We start from the raw sequence: 24,702 nt of genomic DNA on the forward strand, positions 1-24,702 counted from the left end.
AGGGGTAGATGATTGTGAGTGTGATAGAGCTGTACTATCTGGGGGTAGCACTCCCGGGAGGGGTGAGTGGATGTGTGACAGTGCTGCCTGTATTCATGTCTGGGGGTAGCACCCCCGGGAGGGGTGAGTGGATGTGAGTGTGACAGTGACGCCTGTACTCGTGTCTGGGGGTGACACCTCCGGGAGGGTGAATGGATGTGAGTGTGACAGTGACGCCTGTACTCGTGTTTGGGGGTAGCACCCCCAGGAGAGGCATGTGAGTGTGACAGTGACGCCTGTACTCGTGTCTGGGGGTAGCACCTCCGGGAGGGGTGAATGGATGCGTGACAGTGACACCTGTACTCGTGTCTGGGGGTAGCACCCCCGGGAAAGGCGGGTGGATGTGACAGTGACGCCTGTATGTGTGTCTGGGGGTAGCACCCCCGGGAAAGGCGGGTGGATGTGACAGTGACGCCTGTATGTGTGTCTGGGGGTAGCACCTTCGGGAGGGGTGAGTGGATGTGAGTGTGACAGTGACGCTTGTACGTGTGTCTGGGGGTAGCACCCCCGGGAGGGGTGGGTGGATGTGAGTGTGACGCCTGTACTCATCTCTGGGGGTAGCATCACTAGGAGGGGTGGATGGGTGGCTTTCCGCGCTCGCAGGCCCTGGACACCAAGTCGGCCGGGTCTGACTCCTCCAGGATGATAGTCTGCTAGAGAATGCGAGCGCTGTGGTACGCTCAGGCCTGGCTGGACCTTCCCATCTCCCGGGGCTCTGTGCTGATGGTAGAGTCCTGGTTTCCGCCTGCTTGTCTATTTCTCCCCTCTACACGGAGTTGGAGTGGTGGAGCCCGGGCCAAGTTCCGGTTCCGGTCCTAGCGGCGGGTGAGCGGGCGTTGAGTCGGGAGAGAGCTTCCTATCCACTTTGGGGCCCGCTCCCTCCTTCGTGCTGCCCAGGATGGTACCGCCCAGGGGCCTGCGCTGGCCCTGATCCCCCCCTTTGGGAGATGGTGCAGGCCGGGGGCTCCTTGCCCCCCCGCCGCCGTCCCGGCGGCCGCCGCCGCCGCTGCCGCTGCTGACCCGCGCCCCCGCCCCATGGCCGCCGCGGCGCCGCCCCCCCCTGACAAGCTGGAGGGAGGAGGCGGCCCCGCCGCGCCACCAGCGCCGCCCAGCACCGGGAGAAAGCAGGGCAAAGCCGGTGAGAGCGGGGGGCAGGGGGCTAGGGATGAGGAGGGGGTCCAGGAAGAGGAGCCCGGGGTGGGGGGCCTTACGCGGAGGCTTAAAGGCATAGGAAGGATCCCAGGTAGAGTAACCTGAGATGGGAGGGTGGTTGGGGGGGGTCTTAGGCTAAGGGGTTTAATGTTAGGTGGGTATTGCAGCCTGAGTTTCGGGGTCTAGTGCTGAGGGATCTGAGGCTCCAGGTGGAAGCGTGTATGATAGCAGACTCAGAGATCGGAGGTTTGGAAGAGTCTTCCAGGGCAGCGGCATGAGAGTTGTGATGTGGATCTAGGGATTAGGGTGGGTGTAGGTGGCTCCTGGGCTTGGGGGACTCACGGTTTGAGGAGTCCAGAAGGCATTATAAATTGAGGTATATGAAGGATTAGGGGATTCGTAGACTGAGAAGGGGTTGTTTTTACAGTTTTGTAATGACTGATCCTTTGGAATTCTCATTCTTTGCTCCTGTGAAGTTTGGGGGTGGGGGGTAGAAGTCACAGGAAAGGATTTGTAGGGTTTGAGGTGTGGCCATCGAGGAGCATTTATTAAAGGTTTGCTATATATATGCTAGGCACTCTGCTAACCACTGGCGATACAAAAAAGGGCAAAAAACAATACTTTGCTTCAAGAAGTAAATATTCTAATGGAGGAGACAGTATATAAACAACCAGGCATATACAAAGAAGATGGGAGGTGATCTGAAAGGTAGTATTAGCAGCTGAGGGACCCAGGAAAGGTCTCCCAAAGATGGTGGGTGAGCTGAGTCTTTTTTGTTTTTTTAATTTTCAGTTTCAGTCTTCCTTGCCTTTGAGAAGGCAAGAAATATGATACCCATATGAAGTCATGCAAAACATATTTCCACATTAGTCATGGCGGGAGGAGGGGAACCCCCAGAAGAAAAATAAAGTGAAAAAAAGATATTTCAATCTGCACTCAGAGTTCATAAGTTCTCTCTCTGGAGGTGGATAGCATTTTTCAAAATGGGTCCTTTGGAATTGTTGTGGATCATTGTCTTGATACAAGTAGCTAAGTTTTTCACAGTTGATCATCCTTACAATATTCTTGTTATTGTTTCCAATGTTCTCCTGGTTCTGCTCTCTTCTCTTTGTGTCAGTTCATATAAGTCTTCCCAGGATTTTCTGAAACCATTCCTTTCATTTCTTACAGCAAAATAGCATACCATCATAATAGCATACCACAACTTGTTTAGCCATTCAGCAGTTGATGGGTATCCCCCTCGATTTCCAATACATTGCCACCACAAAAAGAACTGCTATAAATATTTTTGTACAAATAGGTCCTTTTTATTTTTCTTTGATTTCTTTGGGGTATAGACCTAGTAGTGGTATTGCCAAGTCAAAAGGTATGCATAGTTTTATAGACTTTTGGGCATAGGTCCAAATTGTCCTCCAGAATGGTTGGACCATTTCTCAAGTCCACCCGCAGTGCATCAGTGTCCCTGTTTTTCCCTGTCCCCTCCAGCATTTGTCATTTTCCTTTTCCATCATGTTAATCAATATAATAGGTGTGAAGTGGTGCCTCCAGGTTCTTCAAATTTGCATTTCTCTGATCAGTAGTGATTTAGAGCATTTTTTCATATGACTATAGATAGCTTTGATTTCTTCTGAGAACTACCTGTTCATATCCTTTGACCATGTATTAATTGGGAATGGTTGAACTGAATCTCAAAGAAAGTCAGGGAAACTAAAAGGAAGAGGTGAAGAGGACAGAACATTGCAGGGGGTCAGGACAGTGGGTACAGAGGCATCTGGATTTATAGGAGATGCTACCCTCTGCATCCAGGTTGCTGAGAGAATGGGCTGGCCATGGATCTAGCAGGGTTCCTAAGGTCGTTGGAGTCGACCTACTTCTAAAATTGAGGGGGGCCCTTGATTGGGACCAATCTGAAATGCATGCCAGCTCCTACAGAACTCTAGCCAGATCCTTAGTCTTAGAGACTTAGGCCTGAACTATTTAGTGAGCATCCGGGGGTCAGGAATCAAGTGAGTCCTAAACTGAAGCTCTGAAACACTCCTTTAAATCCCAGACTAAGCCTGGAATTTTCTTCCTCTTCATCCTTTCCTCTCTTATAGTCTTCAGCCTGGGATCCCAACTCCAATGGGAGTTGGGAGAAGAGCTATGCCTGGATTGGGAGCAATACATAGACCCTACACCATTGAGGGAAGAGGCTTAGTGACAAAGGAGATTTGGTGACTCAGGGCATGGCATTGGGGAAGGGGGTTTAGGAGGCCTAGATTACCAGTGTCTTGGAGACTTGTCCTCCTCAACCATTCTTTCCTTCTCCCAGGTCTGCAAATGAAGAGCCCAGAAAAGAAACGGCGCAAGTCAAATACTCAGGTGAATGTTGTATATTAGATGGGGTGATCGTCTTTTTCCATTAGCCTTAGGGATACCAAGATTTTGGTTTTCATATGACTATTCTACTTTAAAGCTTTAGTGTTCCCATCTGTTCCCTAGACCAGGTATAGGAAGAGAAGAGGTGGAGGAGTTCCTATTGGTACTATTTTATAGATCTCTTCTTGGTCCATTCACTACCCCTTCAATCTTACCCTGAAGTGGGTTGGGTTTAATTATTTAAAAGCCCCTTCCCACTCTAAATCCTATAGTATGAGTGAGCTAAGAGACATGGTTTGACCAAAGGTTCCTCTTTTGGTCAGGCTTTGTCAACACTCAGGATCATTCCCTATCTACCATATTTTCTCTATTGTTCCCATAGTCCCTTGTTCCCTTCTATTGTAAATGAATTGTATTTCTGGATCTCTCTTCCTGTTCTCCAGGCCTTTGGTTTCCTCTATTCTTTCACCTGTAACACCCCCTCCCCTTCTTTGTCCTTCCCCTTCCTAGGGCCCTGCTTACTCGCACCTGACGGAGTTTGCACCACCCCCGACCCCCATGGTGGATCACCTGGTGGCATCCAACCCATTTGAGGATGACTTTGGGGCCCCCAAGGTTGGGGGGGCAGCTCCTCCATTCCTTGGCAGCCCTGTGCCCTTTGGTGGATTTCGTGTTCAAGGGGGCATGGCAGGCCAGGTGCCCCCAGGCTATGGTGGTGGAGGCGGAGGCGGGCCTCAACCACTTCGACGACAACCACCTCCCTTCCCCCCCAATCCAATGGGTCCTGCCTTCAATATGCCCCCTCAGGGCCCTGGGTACCCACCCCCAGGTAACATGAACTTCCCCAGCCAGCCCTTTAACCAGCCCTTGGGCCAGAACTTTAGCCCTCCCGGGGGACAAATGATGCCAGGCCCTGTGGGAGGGTTCGGACCCATGATTTCACCTACTATGGGGCAGCCACCCAGAGGGGAGCTGGGCCCTCCTTCCCTTCCTCAACGATTTGCCCAGCCAGGTGCTCCTTTTGGGCCCTCACCCCTTCAGCGGCCTGGTCAAGGGCTCCCAAGTCTGCCCCCCAACACGAGCCCCTTCCCTGGTCCTGACCCTGGCTTCCCTGGTCCCGGGGGAGAGGATGGAGGGAAGCCCCTAAACCCTCCTGCAGCAACTGCCTTCCCCCAGGAGCCTCATTCGGGCTCACCTGCTGCTGCTGTCAATGGCAACCAGCCCAGTTTCCCCCAGAACAGTGGTGGTCGGGGTGGGGGCACCCCAGATGCCAATAGCTTGGCACCTCCAAATAAGACTGGTGGGGCATCGGGGCACCAGCCCCCTCCAGGCTTGGTGTACCCATGTGGGGCATGCCGGAGTGAAGTAAATGATGACCAGGACGCCATTTTGTGTGAGGCATCATGTCAGAAGTGGTTCCATCGAGAGTGTACTGGCATGACAGAGAATGCCTATGGGCTGCTGACCACCGAAGCTTCAGCTGTCTGGGCCTGTGATTTCTGCCTCAAGACCAAGGAGATCCAGTCAGTCTACATTCGAGAGGGCATGGGGCAACTAGTGGCTGCCAATGATGGGTGAATTGGGCACATTCGGTGTGGGGCCAGGCAATCTCCTTGAGGACCATGGACCTTTCTCCTCTTGTGGCTCTTGGTCCCAGCTCCCTACTCATGCTGGGAGGAGGCTAGGAGAATGCCAAGACCTCTCTCCTTGGAACTTGCCCATGAAGGGCTAAGAAAGAATCCCCTGGGAGGCCAAAGCCCCAGTGAGCAGTGCCATTCTCTGATTGTCCAGGGTATCTTAAAGAGGAAAGGATAGAGGAGTAGGATATGAGTGGATATTATTGGTTAGGGGCTGCATTTCTTTGCTGGTGCCAGATGCCTTCTAGTATCTGTGCCTAACACTCCTACCCAGCCTCACTCTGAAGGATAAATTCCTGAATGATTTTCCCCCTCTGTCCAGACATAATTGTCAGGGTTTTCCCCCCATTCCTTCAGTGGCCTACCATAGGGTTTTAGCCCAATGCAGAAGACAGTATTAGACAATGAGTGGAACCAGTTGGTCAGGGTCATCCCTTATTTCGAACTATCCCCTTTCCACTGGCCTCTGTCCTTTGGAACCAAAAGGCTTTGAGAAAGCTAGATGAAGGTCTGAACCATAACATTCCTGCAGATTCTGGTGGCAGCAGGATCAGAATGGTTGAGAGATGATATTCTTGAGACAGTCCCCTCCTCATACCAAAGTCATAAGTCCCTCCCTCCCCAGCTTCACTCTATTCATCTCCTGGTCCATGTCATGCTTCCTCACCCCCAAGACTTTGTACATCTCCTATACATTATCCTAAGCCACCTTTTTCAAATCTGCCCTTTTACCTATAGCTCCTGTGTCATCACTGTGCTGAGAGCCCAAGAAAAGAACAGACACCCAAACAATTTTCTCAGTCATTTATTTCAGGTGTTCTTATAGGATAAAAGTGAAGGTTTACCCATTTGAATGGGGCAGGGTTACCCCCAATCTTGGAATCTTTGTGGGGGAGGGGGAAGGGAAACATTGTGTATTTTCATACTTTTTCATTCCCCAGCCCCTCAGCATCTCCCAAGGCTTAATAATGATCCAGCAATTTAAAATCTGATTCTCATCAGCCCTTTACAATGTGTTTTCTCTGTTGATAAAGCCACTTGGCTGATGGAGATAGATGACTGCCTAGCATAAAGCATTTCTGGTTAACCCACACTGGTTCTGAGGTATGTGGGTACCTTGCTTGCCCTCTCCCCACCCAAGTGATACCCTCAGCTTGCATATCAGCTCCCCGTTAGTGACTGGGGATGAGGTTTAGTCATCTTGAAGGAATTAGCAGCCTCCAGCTTTGGGTATTCAGTCCTTTCGTTGAGGAGGGAATAATGTAAAGGGACCAAGATACTTTTTTCCCCTCTGTTCCTTAACCAGATGCCTTGGTCCTTCCTTCAGCAAGGTACCCTAGCAGCTTTCCTCAGTTCCAGAGCACTTGGATAAGATAACTCCAAGGCAAGGGGACTGGGCATCTAAGTTTCTTGTCTGTTCTGCCAATACTCAAAGCTCTTAATTCCTGAAGAGAGTGGACCTGTGTTCCCATTCCTCTTCCCCTGGAAAAAAAGAACAATGAAAACAAAACATGAGAAGTAACTGAGGGCAGATGGATGGACAGCCACACTTAAATTTTGTGTTATGTTTTGGTTTGCCTCTGGTGTCCCTTCCCATTATCTATTGCTATTTTTGTGCATTTCCCTTCCATTTTCTTTCCCCTGTTTTACAAAGTGCCACCCCCTCCATCCACTAAGAGTAGGGTGGAATGGCATTGGTGGAGCCTTTGGTCGTTTTGTATGGTTGGATTTATAAAGTGACTTGAAAAACGACTTTAGATCTCCGACTTGTGTTTGGGAGAATAGTGGGTGAGGTGTCTCTAATTCCACTAACCGCTTGCAAGCCTCAAGTATTGTTGAGACCCCTTTACTGTCTCCTATGTGCATTTACCCACTCCCTCACCTTGCTGGAGAACACGGGGTAATCGACTGATTTTTTTTCACACTGCTTGGGTTTCTGTCCCAGGAGCTGGGAACTGTATCTGTACCAGCCATGGAGAGTAAGAGCCTGGTTGGAGGGCGCATGAACTAGAGGCTGGAATGCGGGGTTGCTGCGCAGCTCCCACGGGGCGGTGGAGCCACAGGAGGCCTGCCCGCTCCCCGTTTGTCCAGGTCGTGAGAAATGGACTGCGAGTTTCCTTTCTGGGTTCATTCCCGGGGCTGGGCCTCGAGCCAAAGTTTTGACGCCGAGGCCCCGGAGGCGAGGGGAGAGGCTCGGTTGCCCTGCGCTGGGAGGAGGAGGGAAGGGGGGCGGCAGCAGCACACGCTCCCTCTGCCCATCCTACCTCAGCTGCCCCCGTCCATCCCGGGCAGGTCACAGCCTCATGGCCCTGGCTTGGGGCTTGGCCCCGGAAGCGGCCATCTTCTGTGAGCCCCGAGGCCCCTGTTCGGACCTGGGCTGGGGGCCGGGAATGGCGCTCGAGGCCGGCTCTCGGCCTTCCTCCCTGCGCGGATCTGACCGCGGGAGCCAAGGCCTCTCGGCCCCACCGCCTCACCTCCCTCTCCCATTGGTCCAAAGTTTTTTCCCTCGGCCGGAGAGCAGCCTCTCCATTGGTCCTTGGGGTGTCACGTGCCCCTCCCTCCACTGGAGGCCGGAAACCCGGGGATCCGGTAGCAAGAGCAGGTTGATCGAAGACCGAGGTCGTTTTGGAGCTGGGTCAGGTAATGTCCTGTAGCTGGGGAGCGAGGGGCGGGAAGAATGGGGTGCCCGGGGGCATCTGCTGGCTCGCAGGGAGGGGCGGGTTCTACTCGAGGTCCACCCCGCCACCCCCAACTGCCCTCCCCCCAGTCTTCCCCGTGGGCGGAGTGGAGAGAGTGAAGCGGCCCTGGCCAGAGGACGCGGGGATGGAGAGATTGACAGGGACGACAGGTGAAGCCGCCCGACCCCGCCTGTAAAGACGGGTAGCGCCGTCCCTGCCTTCTCATGGAAACGGTCTTTCAGGTGTTTCGACCCAGGAGGTCTCATGGCTTCCACCACCCCTCCCTGAAGAGATGACCACTGGCGGGGTGGCTGGAATGCTGGACGAGCTGCATTCGGGAAGACGTGAGTTAAAGTGTTGCCTCAGACACTTCAGCGATCTCTGCCCCAGTTTCCTCATTTATAAAGTGGGTATAATTCTAGCACCTATCTCCTTGGGGTTGTTAGGAGTCAGAACTAGACAATATTTTGGAAAGCACTTTGCAAACCTTAAAGCAGTGTGTGTGTGAGTGAGTACGCTATTATATGACTCAGAGGGAAGAAAGAAAATGGGGATTTTTGTCAGGTACATGTTGACCTAGATAACATCCAGGTTCTTGGGTTCTTTATAACTAAGAAATCCTGTTCAAAGTTAGAACAAGGGAGAAATGGAGGTTTGATTATACTCATGGTTGACACATAGCTCTTTAAGGTTTGCAGAGCTCTCTACATGCTTTATTTCATTTTCTCCTCACTATAACCCAGTGAGTTAGGTGCAACAAAGTATTTTTATCTCCATTTTACAGATGAAGGAACTGAGGCTCGGATGTGATTTCTTTTCCCCCATAGCTGTTAAGTGTGGCATTTGAATACAGGCCTTTCCAACTTCAAATCCAGGGCTCTTTGTATTTTTATCATGCTGCTTCAAAGGTTAGACAGTAGAAGAAACTTAGATCATAGGATTTGAAGCTCTCAGGGACCTTAGAGATTTTACAGATGAAGAAACATACCCAAAGAGAGAAAGGGACTTTCTTCAGGATGCTGCACAGAAGGGAACCCTAGGGACTCCAGAAGGCTACTCCAAGATATGTCAGGGTACTAGGAACCCAGGATGCTGGGGTATGAGCCCTTTTCTTGTCTCGGTCTCCCCAGGGTGGGAGAGAATGTCTTGATGACCTAAATATTAGTCCTCATCCCCATGGTGACAGTGGGCCTGACATCACCTTGGTTGCCATGGTGTCCAGTGCTGGGGGACTTGAGCATGTTGTGCCAGAATGAGGGGTAAACAGATACTTTACTAGTGGTGACTTCTACTTCCTTCTTGTTACTGCCTGTCAACAATCTTACCTAGTAACTAAGAGGCCTGTAGCAGCTGGCTGGCAGATATAAAAGAGAGAGCCTTGAGGTGGAAGAAAGAGATAGGGATTCGATTCAGAAAATGTTTATGATACACCACTGTATGCAAAACACTGTGTGGTCCTGGAGAGATACAAAGGTCAGATGAAGCCCCTGCCTTTAATCAGTAGGGGGGAGCAGGACATATAACATGTATTATTTTGTAATATGGTACTTGTATAAGTTGCCATGTGAAGTCTAGGGAGGTAGGAGGAAAGAGAGGCATTAGACAGAACTTTTTGGAAGAGCTGGCATTTGAGCTGGACCTAAAGGAATAAGAAGGGTTTCAGTAGGTAGGCAGAAATGGGAAAGGGATGGGGGCAGCTAGGTGGCACAGTGAATAGAGCTCTGGCCTTGGAGTCAAGAGGACCAGAGTTCAAATCTAACCTCAGACACTTAGCACTTAGTAGCTGTGTGACTCTGGGCAAGTCACTTAACCCTGGATCGCCTCACCAAAAAGAAAAAAAAAAAAGAAATGGGAAAGGGTGATGGCACTGGGGGCATGAAGAGCATCACATGAGCATCTTCATGGAGGAAGGAAAAAAAGGATCTGAAGAGTTCCATTTAGAATTTCGAGTATGTGAAGGGGAGGAGGGGCATGAGATACTATATTTTGAAGCCTTCAATTCGGTTTGGCTAACATTTATTAAATACCTCTTGAATACAGTGCACTACAATTTATGGAAAAGACAAAAATTAGATAGCTCCTGCCCTCAAGTAATTGGTATTTTACTAATGAGATACCTTTGAAGACCACATTAAAGAGTTTGAAATTTATTTGGATTTTTAGAAATTTAGAAATTTATAGAGGATTTTGAGCTAGGGAGTGACATAAAATTTTTGCATAAGGGAAATTAATCTGGTAGCTGTGTGAAGAATGGAAGAGAGAGTAGAAGCAGCAAGACCGATTTGGAGGATGTGGTAGCTGATGAGATGGTATTGGGAATGAAAAGGATAGTACAGATTGGACAGACTTTGTGAAGGAAGAGTCAATAGGGTCTATGGGAGGGGAGGTGGTGAGGGCTAGAGAAGCAGAGTTACAACCTGAGTTTTGAACATGGAAGATTGAGATTTGGAAGATGGTCTCCAGTAGAGTGCCCCAGCAATCCATGCTTGGCGGTATGTTGTTTAACATTTTTATCAGTGACTTGGACAATGACATAAATGGCATACTCATCAAGCTTCCAGGTGAATAGCTGGGAAGTGGGAGTAAGCATGCAGATGGCAGAATCAGTATCCAGAAGGTTTGGGACAGACTAGAAGGATAGGCTGAATCTATGATGGTGGAATTTAATGTGGATAAATGTTAATCCACATTAAATGTTAAGTCTTATCTGGTTTAAAAAACATCAACTACACATGTATACCATGGCAGAGTGTTGCCTAACCAACGATTAGTATGAATATGAACTGGGGATTTTAGGGGAAGGGAAAAGAAAAGGAATAATTATATAGCCCCTACCATGTGCCAGGCACTATGCTAAGTGCTTTACAAATATTATTTTAGAGGGCTATTAACTCAATATGAGTCAACAATGTGGTGTGGCAGGCAAAAAAAAAAAAAACTAACCTGAATTTGTTGGTCTTATTCAGTCGTATCTGAATCTTAATGACCCCATTTGGGGTTTTCTTGGTATAGATACTGAAATGGTTTGCCATTTCCTTCTCCAGCTAATTTTATAGATGAGGAAATTGAGGCAAACAGGGTTAAGTGACTTGCCCAGGGTCACGCTACTAGTAAGTGTCTGAGGATGGATTTGAACTCAGGTCTTCCTGACTCTAGGCCCAGTGCTCTATCCATTGTGCTACCTAGCTGCCCAACCTGAATGTAGGCTTAATGGAAACAGTAATGTTCAGATAAGGTAGGTGATAGTTCTGTTGTACTCTGCCTGATTGGGCCATGTTCATTTCTGGTACTGTGTTGAAGAAGGACCATGATACACTAGAGTGTGGACATCCAAGAGAGAGTGACCAGGATGATAGTACTGGACCTGTGCCATAGGAGGATTGTACCTTGAGCAGAGGAACACTTAAGAAATACTTGTGGATTGCTGGGTTAGTTGGTCAGCTAGGTCTTTTAAGCAGTTGGAAATGCAGGTCTGGAGCTCAGAAGAGTGAAGCTCAGGGATAGCAGGGGAGAAACATGGGTTTATACAGAGTGATAGCCAAAGCCATGTTTACTAGTGAGATTGGTGGTCACTATAGAGAAAAAAGAGAAGAGGGCTGGGGATCGAATGTTAGTGATCACCCATCTGGAAGGGTAGGTATGAAAGTGCTGTGGAATTAGAGTAGTTATCAGCTTAGGAAGAGAAACAGAAGTGCGGAATGTCTGAAACAGAGAAGCAGGAGTATTTAATAGCAAGGGAGTGGTCAGTTTCAAAAACTGCCCAGAGGTCAAGAAGGATGTGGACTGAAAACTATTGGATTTAGTGATAAGGAGGTCACTGGTGACCTGAGAAAGGAATTTAAACGAAGTGATGGGAGTGAAGAGAGAGTATGTGGTAAGGCAGTAGAAGCCTCAGCTGTAAATGGCTTTTTCAAGAATTCTGGCAGTGAAAGGGTGGGTCTCTCGAAAAGAAATGACATAGTAGCTAGATGGGTTTGAAAGACTGAACAAAGCCTTTTTTTAGGGTTAGGGAGAATCTAGTTATGTTTGTAGGCATGTGGGAAAGAGCCAATAGAAAGGAAGAGATTGAAAATGCATGAAAAAGGGTATAATTGACTAAGCTAGAGGAGGAGTGGGAAGGGAGGAGAGTGTAGGCACATGTAGCTGAAGGCAGATCTGTAGGTGTTTAGAGAATCTGAACAGAATTCTGAGAAATTCTAGCAACCGTCCATCTGCCTCCCCATGTAAATCCACTGGGGGCAGTGGAGTTGAAAGCATTTATTGCTTTCAGAGGTGAAATTGTTGTTCCTTTGTTCCCTCTAGTCTAAAGTTTCTTTGTAGTGAAGTCATTTGTGGGGTAGGGGGACTCTAGTTTTAATCTCTCCTGTTATAGTTTCTGGAATCCTTAATAGTGCTGACATTTCTCTTCCACTAGATTGCCATAGGACCTAGGGCCTAGGTCATATCATCCATTCCCCAGGCTGTTTACTTGGCTTCATGCCCTGCACTTTGTGATAAGCACTGGATTTGGAGTTAGAAGACCTAGGTCCCAGTCTTATGCTTGCTTCCTCTAAGATGTTAGGCAAATTGCCTGAGGTCCTCAGTTTCCTCTTCTGTAAAAACAAGGGGCATGGCTTAGGTGGTCTCCAAGATATTTTACAATTAAGTGATAAATGACCCTAAGCCACATGTATTACAGTAAAAGTTCAAATCCTCTGGTAGATAGTAGCCTAAAGGGAGTACAATTTTCAAACCTTGCTTAGGGCGGAAAAACTACTTTGTCCAGAATTTGCTGCACACGCCCCCCCCCCCCATATTACCTCAATAGGCACCTAGGTGGCTCAGTGTATACAGCACTGGGCCTGGAGTCAGGAAGACCTGAACTCAGATCCGGCCTCAGACGCTTACTAAGCTATATAAACCTGAGCAAGTCACTTAACCCTGTTTGCCTCAGTTCCTCGTCTGGAAAATGAGCTGGAGAAGGACATAGCAAACCACCCCAGTGTCTTTGCCAAGAAAACACCAAATGGGGTCACAAAGAATTGGACATGACTGAACAACAACAACCTTAGCTGCCATTTATATAGCATCTTATGGTTTATAGAACACTTTTCTCATGATTCCCACTTTACCATTAAGGAAACTGAAGTTCATGGAGGTACATTCATTTGCCCCGCGGCCACTCAGATTGTGCAGAGCTAGGATGTGAACTCTTTGGTGTTGGCTCCAAACCCAGCCCTTTTCACACTGCTCTACCTTTGGGGGAGGGGGAGCTTGGTGATAGTAAGGGAATGCATTGTGAAGTTAGAAAGCTGGAGTTAGGAGGAGAGGGAGATAGGAAAGACATTTCCCCTGAGGCTGCAAGATTGAGGATTGAGGAAGTGATTCCTGGCATAGCCAGAGGGAATCAGGTGAAACTTCTGTCTGTGGCAGTGTGGAAGGTGAAAGACAAAATAACTGAGGAAACAGGTTCAGGCTTCCAGGCCTATCAGTTTATTAAGTAGTGCATGGTAACCTCATAACAAATCAGGCCCAGGCCTCCTCAACTTGCCCCCCCCTCAAAGTGAAAGAGATTTTTATGCATTCAAAGATAACAATAAGCAGGATACAAAATAGGATATATAATTAGATAGTCTGATTTCTAACTGGAGGAAAGGTTAGGTTGGGTGGGGATCCTTCTGCCCTGAGGCCACATGTAGCCTTCTAGGTCCTTGAGCCTTTTGACTGAGTCCAAGTTTTACCAAAGAAATCTTTTTATTAAGGGAATTTGTTCAGTGAAGTTTGGATTCAGTCAAAAGGCTGTACTTGAAGATCTAGAGGGCCACTTGTGGCCTCGAGGCTGCAGGTTCCCCAGTCCGGCCTGAGGCCTTGGGTAAGTCTCTTCATCTTTCTGGGACCCAGGTTCCTGATCTGTAAAGTGAGAGGGTTTAGCTCTGTGAACTCTATGGTTCCTTCCTGTTCTAGATCAAGAATCTTGTAATCATGACACATGAACTTTTTCTGAGTTGGGAAGGGGAGAGTGAACAGGTGCGGTTCCCTGAAATCAGAAAAAAGAGGTGTCCCACTCCCCTCCCCTCCCAAGTGTCTGTGTTCAGTCAACAGAACATGGAAACAGTAAGCGATTAACCATGCTCGAGCTGGTTTTAGGCTGAGACATATGAGTTGCTCGAGATGTATGATTGTGAGAAAACTCCTTGCATCAGTCTTTGGATCTGACCAGTTTTTGGTCAGCATAACCTTGGTCCTCAGTTAAGGATCTCTAATGGGCAGATAGAGAGGGCCACGAAGGACTAGGTTTGAATCATGCAATAAGGTTTTCTCACAATCCCCGCAGTCGAATAAAGCTTTCTCACAGGACAGAAGTTGGACTAGATCATAATTGAAGAAGAAGGGAACTGAGCTCCAGAATTGGGTCACAAGATGGAGTCAGTGTGGTTTACTCCATTCCCACAGCTTTGAGGGGGAGGAGGAGAGTTGGGGGCGGAATTGGAGGAGGAAGCAGCACTGTAAGAGTAATTGAGTTTTCCCTTCAGGAGGGGTCTCTGTCTGGGGTGGGTTACATGAGATCTCAGGATCTCAGTTAAAAGGGAGAACAACTGTAGTGACTGAGAGATAGCATGAAAGCATGGGGTACCAGTTGGAGAGATTTGGAGCTGGGAGGGACTGTAGAGGTCTCCTAGACTAACACCCTTCCTTTACAGATGAGTAGGCCAAGGCCTGGAGTAGTAAGTAGCGGAGTCAGAATTCAAACCCAAGTCCGTGTGCCACATGCCTGTGAAGCCAGGGCCCTCTCTGCTGCACCGTGTTGCCTTCTCCTAATTATCTTACTCTCTGGGGAGGAGAGATAAGGAGAAAACATTTGGGTTAGTGAGAAAGTACTGTCTAGGAATCAGGAAATCTGCGTTCTTATCCCAACCCTGTCACTGAGTTGACCCTCGCCCGGTCACTCCCCCAGTCTCCCTAGGCTACAGTTTCAACTGTAAAAATGTGGGAGTTGAACTAAATGATCCTAGCTCTGAAATTCCGTGTCCTTTCAAGGTCATTCCCCATTCTTGCAGGCCAGCCAATCCCTAGGAGAGGCATATTCTTTTGTGAACATTTGCAGATACTCATTTGCAAGTCAAATGTTGCCCACAAGTTGGTAGCTTTGGCCTTAGAAGGATCCAAACTAGAGCAGGGTCCTTGATGTTGGACACTGGACTCTGCTGCCCATCTCTTCCTTTGCCCCCCAGTTCTTCACCCCTTTCTCCTGAGGTGATCTCTAAGAGAAGATCCCATTTCTAAGCATTTTTCTCAGCAGGTGGTGTCTGTTGAGGTCCCCAGGGACACGACCAGCTATGGAGTCCTCCAGCCCAGAGTCGGATAATAGCTGGGTGATTGCTGGCTCCGAGGTAAGATGGGGAGAGGCTGGGAACTTCATGGGAGAGCCAGAATATGTCTGTGATGGGGAAGGGATTCCCAGAGACTTTAATTTCAGTCAGTCTATCCCTCTTCAATTCTGAGTGTCCTTCCACTTGCATCCTTGGGTGCTGCAGTGGTGGGGGGTAGAGAAGAAGAAAAAGCCTAGAAGATGGAGACAGTATTGTACCCCACCCCCACTCCCAAGGATGCTGACCCAGACCCAGGGACAAAAAGATAAAGGTAGCCAGACAGAAGGCCTAGTTATCAGTGCTTGAGATTGGGAAGCAGGTAGGATGAATGGAGCCAGGTGCATTAATCTGGAAAAGCTTCCTTGAGAGGTCTAGTGCAAAATATGATGAGAGCATGTTAGAAGGCATCTCTGAAGGGTTGGAATGACCCCTTCTATGGGGAGGGGGTGAGGCATAGGTGGAAATAATGGCACAGGTTTGCCTGGATGGAGGAGTGAAGTCAGGATGGTAGTAGAAGGAGGAAGGGAGAGGAGGCTTATGAACCATGAAAACCTCGGGGGAGAGGCAGGAAGGAATGCCAGGTCCTGGGGAGGCAGCTAACGTCCAGACAGGAGCTCAGAACCCGCTCTTTCCCTTGCCACTTTGGTGTAGATTTGGATGCCATGGTCAATGGCTGGAAAGCAACCAGATTGTTCACTGTTGGAGGTAGCGAAGGAGGAGAGCTGGGTTCACTGTATACTTCTGAACCATTAAGTAAGGGGAACCAGAGGAAGGAGCAGGCTCATTGAGGAGAGAGGCAATTCAAATCAGCACTACAAACATGTATTACTATGTTCAAGTCACTGCACCAGCAATGCAAAAATAAAGACAACGGATATATAGATAGATGACGTTGCAAGGTCAGCAACTGTACTATATCCTGAACACCTCTCTACCTAAGCAGTGAACCAGAGACTGCAGGGTACACCGAGGTGAACACAGCACAGACCCTGCCTGCCCCCTGGGAGCTTCCGGGTCTCACAGCCTGAGGTGGACAGACAGAATTTAAAGAGAGAGAGGAAAATGCTGTCATGAAAATAGCACAGAATAGAAGAGGGGAGCAGAGTTTCATAGTACTACACCACAGGATCAGAAATCTATGTGTGCAGTGTCCAGATTAATTATGTAGTTGATAGTACCAGTGCCGTGTTCTGGTGGTGCTAATAGTAGTTTGTGTGTCTCAGGCTTTCAGATTCACCAGGCACTATCCTCAGAGCATCCCTGGGAAGTATAGTGCCGTGGAAAGAGTGTTGTATTTGAAGTGAGGAGACGGGGATTTGAGTCCATGGCTATCCCAGCTCTGAGTCAAATGCTCTTTCCATCTTTGGCTTCTGTAACAATTGCCAGAGCTCTTTAGGGAAGGACTGGATGGCCAAATGTCAGGGATGTTACAGAAGGGATTCCTATCATTCCCCTCACTAGAGGACCCCTGAGTCAGCTTTGAGATTCTGTGATTCTTTGGTGTGCCCGCTGGGAGACTTGGTCACCCAACAGTAGTGGCCAGGTGATGGTTAGGCTCTGCTTCTTACCACATTGCTGGTATAACTAATTGGGTAAAATGCCTTTTGGCTAAACATCTCAGGTGGAAAAGCCTGTATCCCCAGGTCAGGTGGTCTGTACTGCCCCTCTGTATATGATAAGGGCCAAATGACTGGTATAAACAATGCTGCAAGATTTTGGGGAAAGACTGGTAATTAACATCCATATGATACTTTAAAGTTTGCAAAGCACTTTATCTGTGATCTCATTTGAGCCTGATGACAGCCCATGGAGTAGGCCCTAGAGTGTTGTTGTTATTATTATCATCACTGTTTTACATATGTAGAAATTAAGGCTCAGAGAGGTAAATGACTTTGTTCATGGTCACACAGTAAAGTGGTATTTTTAACCAGTCATGAATTCCAAATCCAGCAACATCTCTGCTCTAACACACTGCCTCTCGGCTCTGGAGATCACAGCGGGCTGGGCTGGCTGTTCTAGTGACTTGTTCTGCTGAGGAGGTGGTGTTGGGCTGGGCCTTAAAGGGTCTCAGGAAAAAAAAAAAGAAATGAAGGACTTAGATGAGTTAGGCCAGTGGAAGCTCTTTCTAGATTGTAAGGACAGCGGGAGCAGATGGACAGAACTAGGAACATACACGGCATTTTCAGGGGATAGTGACCAGATCCATTTATTGGACTGGAGTGGAGGGTTCACCTGGAGAGGGGAGGAGGAGATAAGGCTGGAATGGTAGTTGAGGACAGACTATGGAGGGCCTTAGTTTTCATTTAGTTCAATAAACATTTATTATTCACAAGGCAGTGGAGACCCCGAGATGAACTAAAACTCAGTCCTAGCTTTTAAGAATCTTACAGCTGAACTTACAGCTTGAATGGGAAACAAGATATGTGCACGAATAGAGGGAGAGGGAGGGGGACCACGCCCTGATTTCATTGGTATAGGGAACTCCCCGATAAGGAAATTCCCTTGGCCTCTCTAGGTCTGCATGTTCTCTGTAACTTTCCAGGCTAAGAGGTATTGGGATGAGTGAGAGGCTAAATGACTTGCCTGGGGTGACAGCTGAAGTCCTAGTCAGCAGCCGGCCTTGAATCTAGGCCTTCCTGGCTCTGAGGCCAGCTCTCTTTACAGAAATAACGAATGTGAATTTGAATGTGCTAAGTGCAAAAATGGCCTTGGAGATCATCTGGTCTAGACATCTCATTTTACAGCTAAAGAAACTGAATCCCAAAGAGCTTGTGACTTCCCTTATGTCCCACCAGTGAGCATGACAGAGCTGAGGTGAGAGCCGCACGTGTCCCTGCCACATCACTACCAAGCTGGAGGACTGGGGTGCTGGGGAGCCAGAGAGGAAGATGTAGACAGGGGAGGCCTTTGCACGGAGGTGATAGTGGAAGCTCCGAGTGGACAAGCTTGTCGAAGGAAAGAATGCAGAGAGAGAGAAAAGAGGAGGGTCAAGGACTGTGTCATGGGCCTGGCAGAGGCTGAGGTCTGGGTGTTGGGCGTTTGCTAAGCTCAGCCCCAGGCCAGAGTGCACAGACAAACCACTGGAGAGGATGGGTAGCAGCTTCCACCAGTGGAAAATGTCTTCTCTTCACACATACACACTCCCTTCTTCCTTCAGGGCTGTTTGCCAGTAGAGACGCTGGGTCCAGAATCTGAGACAACCCCACAGACCTCAGCGGATGACCTTCCAGGAACTTTGGATGGAGAGGGTAATTAGGCCCTGTGAGAGAGCTAGGAAGTTTTTTTTGGGGGGGGGAGTGGGTGTGCTTCTGTCATCTGGGTTCCCTTGCCCCCTTTTACTGCCTGTCATCTCAGCCTCACACACTCCCTCCCTTATATGTCCATTGATTTCCCTGTCCTTGCCCTTTATTCATTCCACCCTGGGGCAGGAGAGACTTGTTGGACATATGGGGGCCAGGACTTATGGAGGAGGAATTGGGAGAGTGTTCCCTGAGCCTTCCTCCTGACTCCCACCCACAGCACCTACTGTTCACAAGAACTGTCCTGGCCAACCTGGGGCCTGCCCACCAGAGGAGACAGACATCAAGGTAGGCCCCTCACAGGGGAAGGCAAGGTGGCTAAAAGGATTGGGAATTGGTATACATCTATAGCTCATATCAGATTGTGTGCCATCTTGGGGAGGAGAGAGGGGAAGAAGGGGGAGAAAATTTAGAACTCAGAGTCTTACAAAAGTGAATGTTAAAGATGAAAACTTAATTAATTAAAAAAAAAAAGGATTGGGAATTGGAAGACCTGGTTTCAAGTCTCAACTCTTAACTCATTGAAGTGACTTATTGTGACTCTGAGACTCTTGTCTCCTCTTCTGTAAAATGGCGATGAGGAGCCAAAGCCACGCTCAGGGCTCTTACCCTGTGTCAGGTTTCCCTGGAAAGCAGCGGCAAGAGCTTGGACCCCCCAAGTCCAGATGAAGAGCACACCAAGGTCGAGCAGCCAGACGCCACAGAAGGGGCGGAGGTGGAGTCAGACATCCTGGATCACAGGGAGCCAGACCCTCCAAAGAGTGGTCCCTGGTCCTCTAGAGCAGGTGAGAATCCCGCCTCCGTCTCCCCTTTGTCTGTCCTCTTCTACCCAATGGCAATCATAGTGCCTTCCATCTCCCACTCAGGCCCTCCCCAGAGGTCCAGTCTGCCATTGCCGCTTACTTGCCCGATGGCTTCCATGGAGGACAAAGGACAGGGGACCTGAGCCCTGAACCCAGCATTGCCCCTTATGACACATGTGACCTTGGGCCAGTCACTTAACCTTTAATGCTTCTCGTTTTCAAAGTGCTTTCCTGTTTGAGCTTTGAAACAACCCTCTTAGATGGGCAGGGCAGTCCTTATTGTCTTCTTGTTGCAGATGTGGAAACTGAGCCTCACTATTACATAACTAGTGAGTGCTGGAGCTGACTTCTGGTCAGTGGGGGGCTCCAGCCCTTACTCTCTCTCTCCAGTTTTTTTTCTGCATGTTTTTGCAGCTTCATATTTTTCTCTGTCTGACCATAGGCCCCTGAACTCATAGCTAACTCTCCTCTTCTCCCTTTCCTCACTTCCAGATCAGGTTGGTGAGGAATTCAGCTCGAGCAGTGAAGATGACCTCGATATGGAGGGCCTGAGGAGACGTCGGGGCCGGGAGTCCAGCCCGCTCTGTTCTCCAGCCTCCTTGGGTGTGCACGATCAGGCCAGTAGTGAAGGAGGAAGTGGGGAGCTCGGGCTCACCCTGAACACTTGTCTACTTGGAGCTCTGGTCCTTGTAGGGCTTGGCTTCCTCTTCTTCTCTGGTGAGCGACTGGGGCCCTTCCTGCCCTCCCCTGCTCCCCTTCTCCTCTCCAAATCTTGCTCCTCTCTTGTCCTCCTTTTCTCCTGCCACTATTCTGATTCTGCTTTTCCTCTCCCTGTGCCCTCACCCCCACTTTGATGCCAGAGGAGACTCACCCAGACTCCTCTGTATCTGTCTCCAGGTAGACTCTGGTGAGTGGGAAGGGGGCCTGGCTCAGGTGTATGTGTAATATCTTAGTTCTCAGGGGGAAGAGAAAGCGTTGTAATCACTTCCCCTGACTGAATGTCTGGGGGCTGGGGATTGAAGGGAGAATGAATGATTAGCTCTTTCTTTTCCAATATGTAAAATATGTTTAAGGATAACCCCAAGCTGGAGTTCTTGGGCCTTGCAGAGTTGGGAGGAAGGAGGGAGGGAGAGGGTGAGAGAAAGGGAGAGGAAGAAGGAGAGGGAGAAGTGTGTGTGTGTACCTCTAACCACAGTGTAAAACTCTACTGAGTTGGTTTCGGATCGTTCATTGTTTTGTAGGATTTGGGTAGACTAGTGAGTGGCCAGCTTCCCAGACTGTCTCTCTTTCTTTGCTAGGGCCAGCGGAGAACTTGGAGCCACAAGTGACCCCAGAGTCTGAGTCTCAGGACATTGAGGATATCCAGGTTGTGTTTGTGTGTCTCTGTGTGTCTGAGTGCTCATTTCCATGTGTATATACTTGTGTAGAGGCTTGCAAAGGGCTGGTTCTGGTGATGTGTGTGTGACCCCCAGCTTTCTTGTCCCCAAGGATGGACTGAGGCAGCAGCAACAGTCCCATTCCTTCCCTGGAAGTCTCCCGAGCCTCCAGTCCATGAGCCTCCTGCTGGACAAGCTAGCCAAGGAGAACCAAGACATTCGGCTCCTTCAGGCCCAGTTGCAGGTAGAGAGTGGACTGGTTGTTCAATGAATGACTGAGGGGAGTGAGCTTATTAGGGTACTACTGTTAATGATGATGGTGAGGATAAGTAGAGATAGTGGGAAAAGCCTTGGCCTTTTGGTGGGGAAGCCTGTTTCTAATACTTACTATTCCTGAAAGCTTAGGTAAGTCACTTCCCTGCTGTGGCCCTCGGTATCTTCATCTGTGGAATGTGGGGATTGAATGAGTTCGTCTCTGAGGTCCCTTCTAGTTCTGAGATTCTGTGATTCTGAGTCAAGAGGAGAGCTCCCTTGTCTGGGTGATGGGGCAGGGTCCTTCCTCTGACAGGGACAGCCTGGATCTTGTGATTAGATTCTTGTCTCTCCGTGAGCTCCTTCCCCCTTTAGGTCGTGACTGCTAGTTCAGCTCCCTCCCCCATCTTCTCTCTCCCTGCCAGGCTCAGAAGGAAGAACTCCAGAACTTGCTACACAGACACCCGGGGCTCGAGGAGGAGAATGAGAGGCTCCGGGGGGCCCTGCAGCAGCAAGAAGCCTCCCAGCGGCTGCTGGAGTCTGAGATGCAGGAACTCCGCAGCCGCCTGGGGGAGCTAGAGGAGAGTTACTCAAGGGGGGTGGATGGGACCTGCAGCAGCCAGAGTGTAGGCAAGACCCCACTGGAGGCAGCTCCTGGGCTGGTAGAGCCCCAGGGCTTCCTGGAGCAGAAGGAGCAGTTGGAGGCTGAGGCCCAGGTGCTGCGCAGGGAGCTAGAGAAGCAGAGGGTGCTGCTGAGCTCAGTGCAGAGGGATCTGGAGAGGAGCCTTCACCGGTCAGGGCTGGGCGACAGGGACCGAGCAGGTCTGGCTGAGTTGGGTCGGAAGCTGGCTGAGGAGCTTCAGGGAGCAGAGAGTGGGGACCCCAGGGAAGGCCAGGCTGCCAGGGCTCCGGCCAACACATCTGAGGCCTGGGGGCAAGGAGAAGCCTACTTCGTGAGTCCCAGGGAGCCCAGTCAGAAGGAGAAATGGAAGGACAGGCAAGGGGACCGCAAGGCAGAGAAATGGAAGCGCAAGAAGGAAGAATCTGTTGGGGAGGGGGAGAAGAGCATCAGGGGCAAAGGAGATGGGAAGTCAGTAGAGAAGTGGAAGGCCAAGAAGCTAGGCACAACAGAATTGGGGGGCAAGAGCAGCAAGGAGTGGAGAGGTATGAAGGAGCATCCCAAGAAGAGCTGGGGAGCTGCAGGAGGGGGTGAGGGGCCCCATCCATCCGGGGAGGGGCAGAGGCACCCAACACAGAGGGGAGGGGCCAAGGGGAGCCATTATGATCCCCAGCTGGCCTGGCAGAAGGTGCTGGGCCGCAAGTACCGGGTGCCTCAGGGCTGCTCAGGTGTAACTGAGTGTGCACGCCAGGAAGGGCTTTCCATGTTTGGTGTGGAGTTGCCCCCAGTTCAGAAGCAGGAGCTGGCATCACTGCTGCAGAAGTACTTGGCTCGGCTGCCCTGGGGCCAACGACTTCCTGAACCACTGTCCTTCCTGTCCACCTACTTTGGTGATGATGGTATCTTCCGCCATGACCGTCTTCGCTTCTGGGACTTTGTGGAGGCCGTGGAGGACAGCCTGGAGGAGGCCGCAGTCAGAGAGACGGGCGATGACGATGAAGTCGATGACTTTGAGGATTTCATCTTTGGCCATTTCTTTGGGGACAAGGCACAGAGGAAAAGGTATGGGAGCCCTGGGAGGAAGAAATGTGGAGCCTGCGGGAAGGGCGAGGTATGGTAGAACAGAAAGGCTGAGTGCATTGGAGCTGGTCTAGGAAATTCTTGGTCCACTGGAGGAGTTAGAGGAGGGTTGAAGGACTAGATTGGGCTTTGACTCCAACGAACTTCCCCTGAAAATCAGAATTGAGGTTGGGAAAGTTTGGCTGCATTGGCTCTTCTCCCTGGCCTGTGGTGGGACCTGCCTTTCCCATCCCTCTCCTGGCACAGCACCATCAACAGTTTGGGCTGATGCCTTTCAAACCAGGAGACCAAAGCTGTAGATTGGCTGAGGGACTAGCAGTGGTCATTCACCAGCAGAAGTAGCTCCCGTAGGCTATGGGTATTTATGTTTGTATGTATGAGGGTCTTCTGGGCCGTCTCCTCCAGCAGTGTCTTTCTGTCAGCTTACATTTGGCCTTGAGTTTTTGATCCAGACCTGTTATTTTATTGGTGTAGGGAAACCCCAGAGAGGGGAATTCAGTTTATGCCCTTGTCAGTGTAGTTCTTAGATTAGCACTAACATTAACCCACCTCTTTTTCTACCTTCCATGTCTTGCAGGTCTGGGAAAAAGGACAAGTATCAGAAGGGCCCCAGAAGCTCAGGGCCCAAGGAGGGGCCCAGATCCTACCGGGAGGGATGAGGAAGGGAGCTGGAGGGGCTCAGTGCCCAGGCATTGTCCATGGCCTACTGCTCTGCCCAGCCATCAGAGACACTGGGGGGCCCTGGCTTCCTTTGTCTTTTATTTATCACTGCATGTGTGTGGTGTATTTGGCGAGGTCTGTGACACAAGTTGGGGGGTGTGAGGGCATTAAAGTAGGACCTCTCTCTGACACTGGCATTGCCTCCACTCCCAGGATTAGGTAGGTTCAGTGTAGGGGTACTGAGCAGGAGCAGAAAAGAGCTCAAACCCCAGCTTGCTCAGGAGACACCACTCTAGCTTGAAAATGCTCTGACACTGCTTATGCTTATTTATGTGTGTAAATACAGTTGGGCCCTCTTCACCCTCTCAGGTTCCTGGCTGGAGACCTTGCTGGGTCTGGGGCCAAGTAGGTTGTGGCAAAGTGGGGTCTGTGTGTGTGTAGGGGGTGGGGTGTAGCCCTGAGGGCAGAGTGTGGGAGTTGAAAGGAGGAACCAGTCCTGAGGTGGAGCTTCTTTGATTGAGAGGCAGGATAAACCCTCCCTTCACCCCTTTTTTGTGTTTATGTGAAGGGGATGGCAGCTGGGGTACCTAGATGACTCCTGGGAATACCCCCCACCCCACTCCAGCCATGGTTTGTTTGGTCAGTGTGGGATGTCATTTGTGGCGCCTGAACCTGAGGCCTTGGTGTCCACTTAGATTTGTCTGTAGGTATAAAGTTGGGAGGCTGACTCCCTTGCTTCCAGGCTTTTGATTTGGACACGCAGTCAACACCGAACACAATAAAGTGCCTTTGTTAGCCATGTGGCTGTGGAGCTCAGTGTTTAGATGGGTAGAGGGACGGGATGGGGGCAGTGTTCCCTGCTGGGGAGGGAGCTCTCACTGGGGATCACAGACCCCAGAACTGCCCCACCTGTACCCACAGACAACAGAGGCTTGGAGAAGCTACGGAGATCCCCTGTCCCAGCCCCCATCCCTGATCCCAGCCTTCATCTCCAACATTCAGCCTTGAAGGAAGCATTCAATACCATTCCCCGTATTCAGCCATCATCCCTGACTCCCAACACATCACCTGCCTTGGCACAGCCCCAGAGCTTCTTCCCCAGGTCCCTGGCATCTCTGGATATCGGGGTGGGGGTGGGGTGGAGGGGGCACTAGGTGGCGCACTGGCTTCACATTTTTGCCAATTTTGTCACATTTTGTAATGGGCAGAGAACCCAAAGGTCCCTGTGGTCCTCTGTCTCTTAGCCAAGTCTAGCTGGCAATCCTATTTCTGGATCTCTTTAGGGAAGAAGAGTCCCTCTACTTTTTCTTGGTCACCTCATATGAAATCCTTCACATTCTGCTTGTCACTGTTGGGGCTCTGGACCCTTTCCTCTTAGAAAAGCTCCCAACTTAGACTTA

The 24,702-nt window shown here is 49.9% G+C and overlaps 2 protein-coding genes across 10 annotated transcripts; both read left to right on the forward strand.

The window, feature by feature from the left end:
• Positions 1-1,074: 1,074 nt before the first annotated feature.
• LOC114050051 (pygopus homolog 2) lies at positions 1,075-6,938 on the forward strand. The gene is made up of 3 exons (XM_027871596.1): positions 1,075-1,177; positions 3,503-3,552; positions 4,060-6,938. The coding sequence occupies exons 1-3, from the start codon at positions 1,075-1,077 to the stop codon at positions 5,125-5,127; spliced, it is 1,221 nt and encodes a 406-aa protein (XP_027727397.1). The 3' UTR covers positions 5,128-6,938.
• An 801-nt stretch (positions 6,939-7,739) lies between these two features.
• Positions 7,740-24,101, forward strand: LOC114050050 (pre-B-cell leukemia transcription factor-interacting protein 1-like). Of its 9 annotated transcripts, none has more exons than XM_027871587.1 (11): positions 7,740-7,826; positions 8,107-8,270; positions 15,141-15,234; positions 18,371-18,461; positions 18,733-18,800; positions 19,132-19,297; positions 19,808-20,032; positions 20,614-20,681; positions 20,804-20,935; positions 21,369-22,624; positions 23,220-24,101. In XM_027871587.1, the coding sequence occupies exons 3-11, from the start codon at positions 15,181-15,183 to the stop codon at positions 23,299-23,301; spliced, it is 2,142 nt and encodes a 713-aa protein (XP_027727388.1). In that variant the 5' UTR covers positions 7,740-7,826; positions 8,107-8,270; positions 15,141-15,180; the 3' UTR covers positions 23,302-24,101. The 9 variants fall into 9 exon arrangements, with proteins under 9 accessions (XP_027727388.1, XP_027727387.1, XP_027727391.1 ...); XM_027871586.1 differs by having other exon boundaries at positions 15,144-15,234; XM_027871590.1 differs by having other exon boundaries at positions 8,107-8,208.
• The last annotated feature ends 601 nt before the right edge of the window (positions 24,102-24,702 follow it).

This window comes from Vombatus ursinus, unplaced genomic scaffold (genome assembly GCF_900497805.2).
Source record: "Vombatus ursinus unplaced genomic scaffold, bare-nosed wombat genome assembly UNPS02014798.1, whole genome shotgun sequence".
NCBI lineage: Eukaryota > Metazoa > Chordata > Mammalia > Diprotodontia > Vombatidae > Vombatus > Vombatus ursinus.

Excerpts from the sequence above, each read along its gene's own strand:
- LOC114050051 (XM_027871596.1), top strand. The coding sequence starts at position 1,075 with ATGGCCGCCGCGGCGCCGCCCCCCCCTGACAAGCTGGAGGGAGGAGGC. Across the intron at positions 1,178-3,502 it reads GAGAAAGCAGGGCAAAGCCG|GTCTGCAAATGAAGAGCCCA; the intron begins GTGAGAGCGGGG and ends TCCTTCTCCCAG. Across the intron at positions 3,553-4,059 it reads GGCGCAAGTCAAATACTCAG|GGCCCTGCTTACTCGCACCT; the intron begins GTGAATGTTGTA and ends TCCCCTTCCTAG.
- LOC114050050 (XM_027871587.1), top strand. The coding sequence starts at position 15,181 with ATGGAGTCCTCCAGCCCAGAGTCGGATAATAGCTGGGTGATTGCTGGC. Across the intron at positions 18,801-19,131 it reads CAGAGGAGACAGACATCAAG|GTTTCCCTGGAAAGCAGCGG; the intron begins GTAGGCCCCTCA and ends ACCCTGTGTCAG. Across the intron at positions 20,033-20,613 it reads TGGCTTCCTCTTCTTCTCTG|GGCCAGCGGAGAACTTGGAG; the intron begins GTGAGCGACTGG and ends TTTCTTTGCTAG.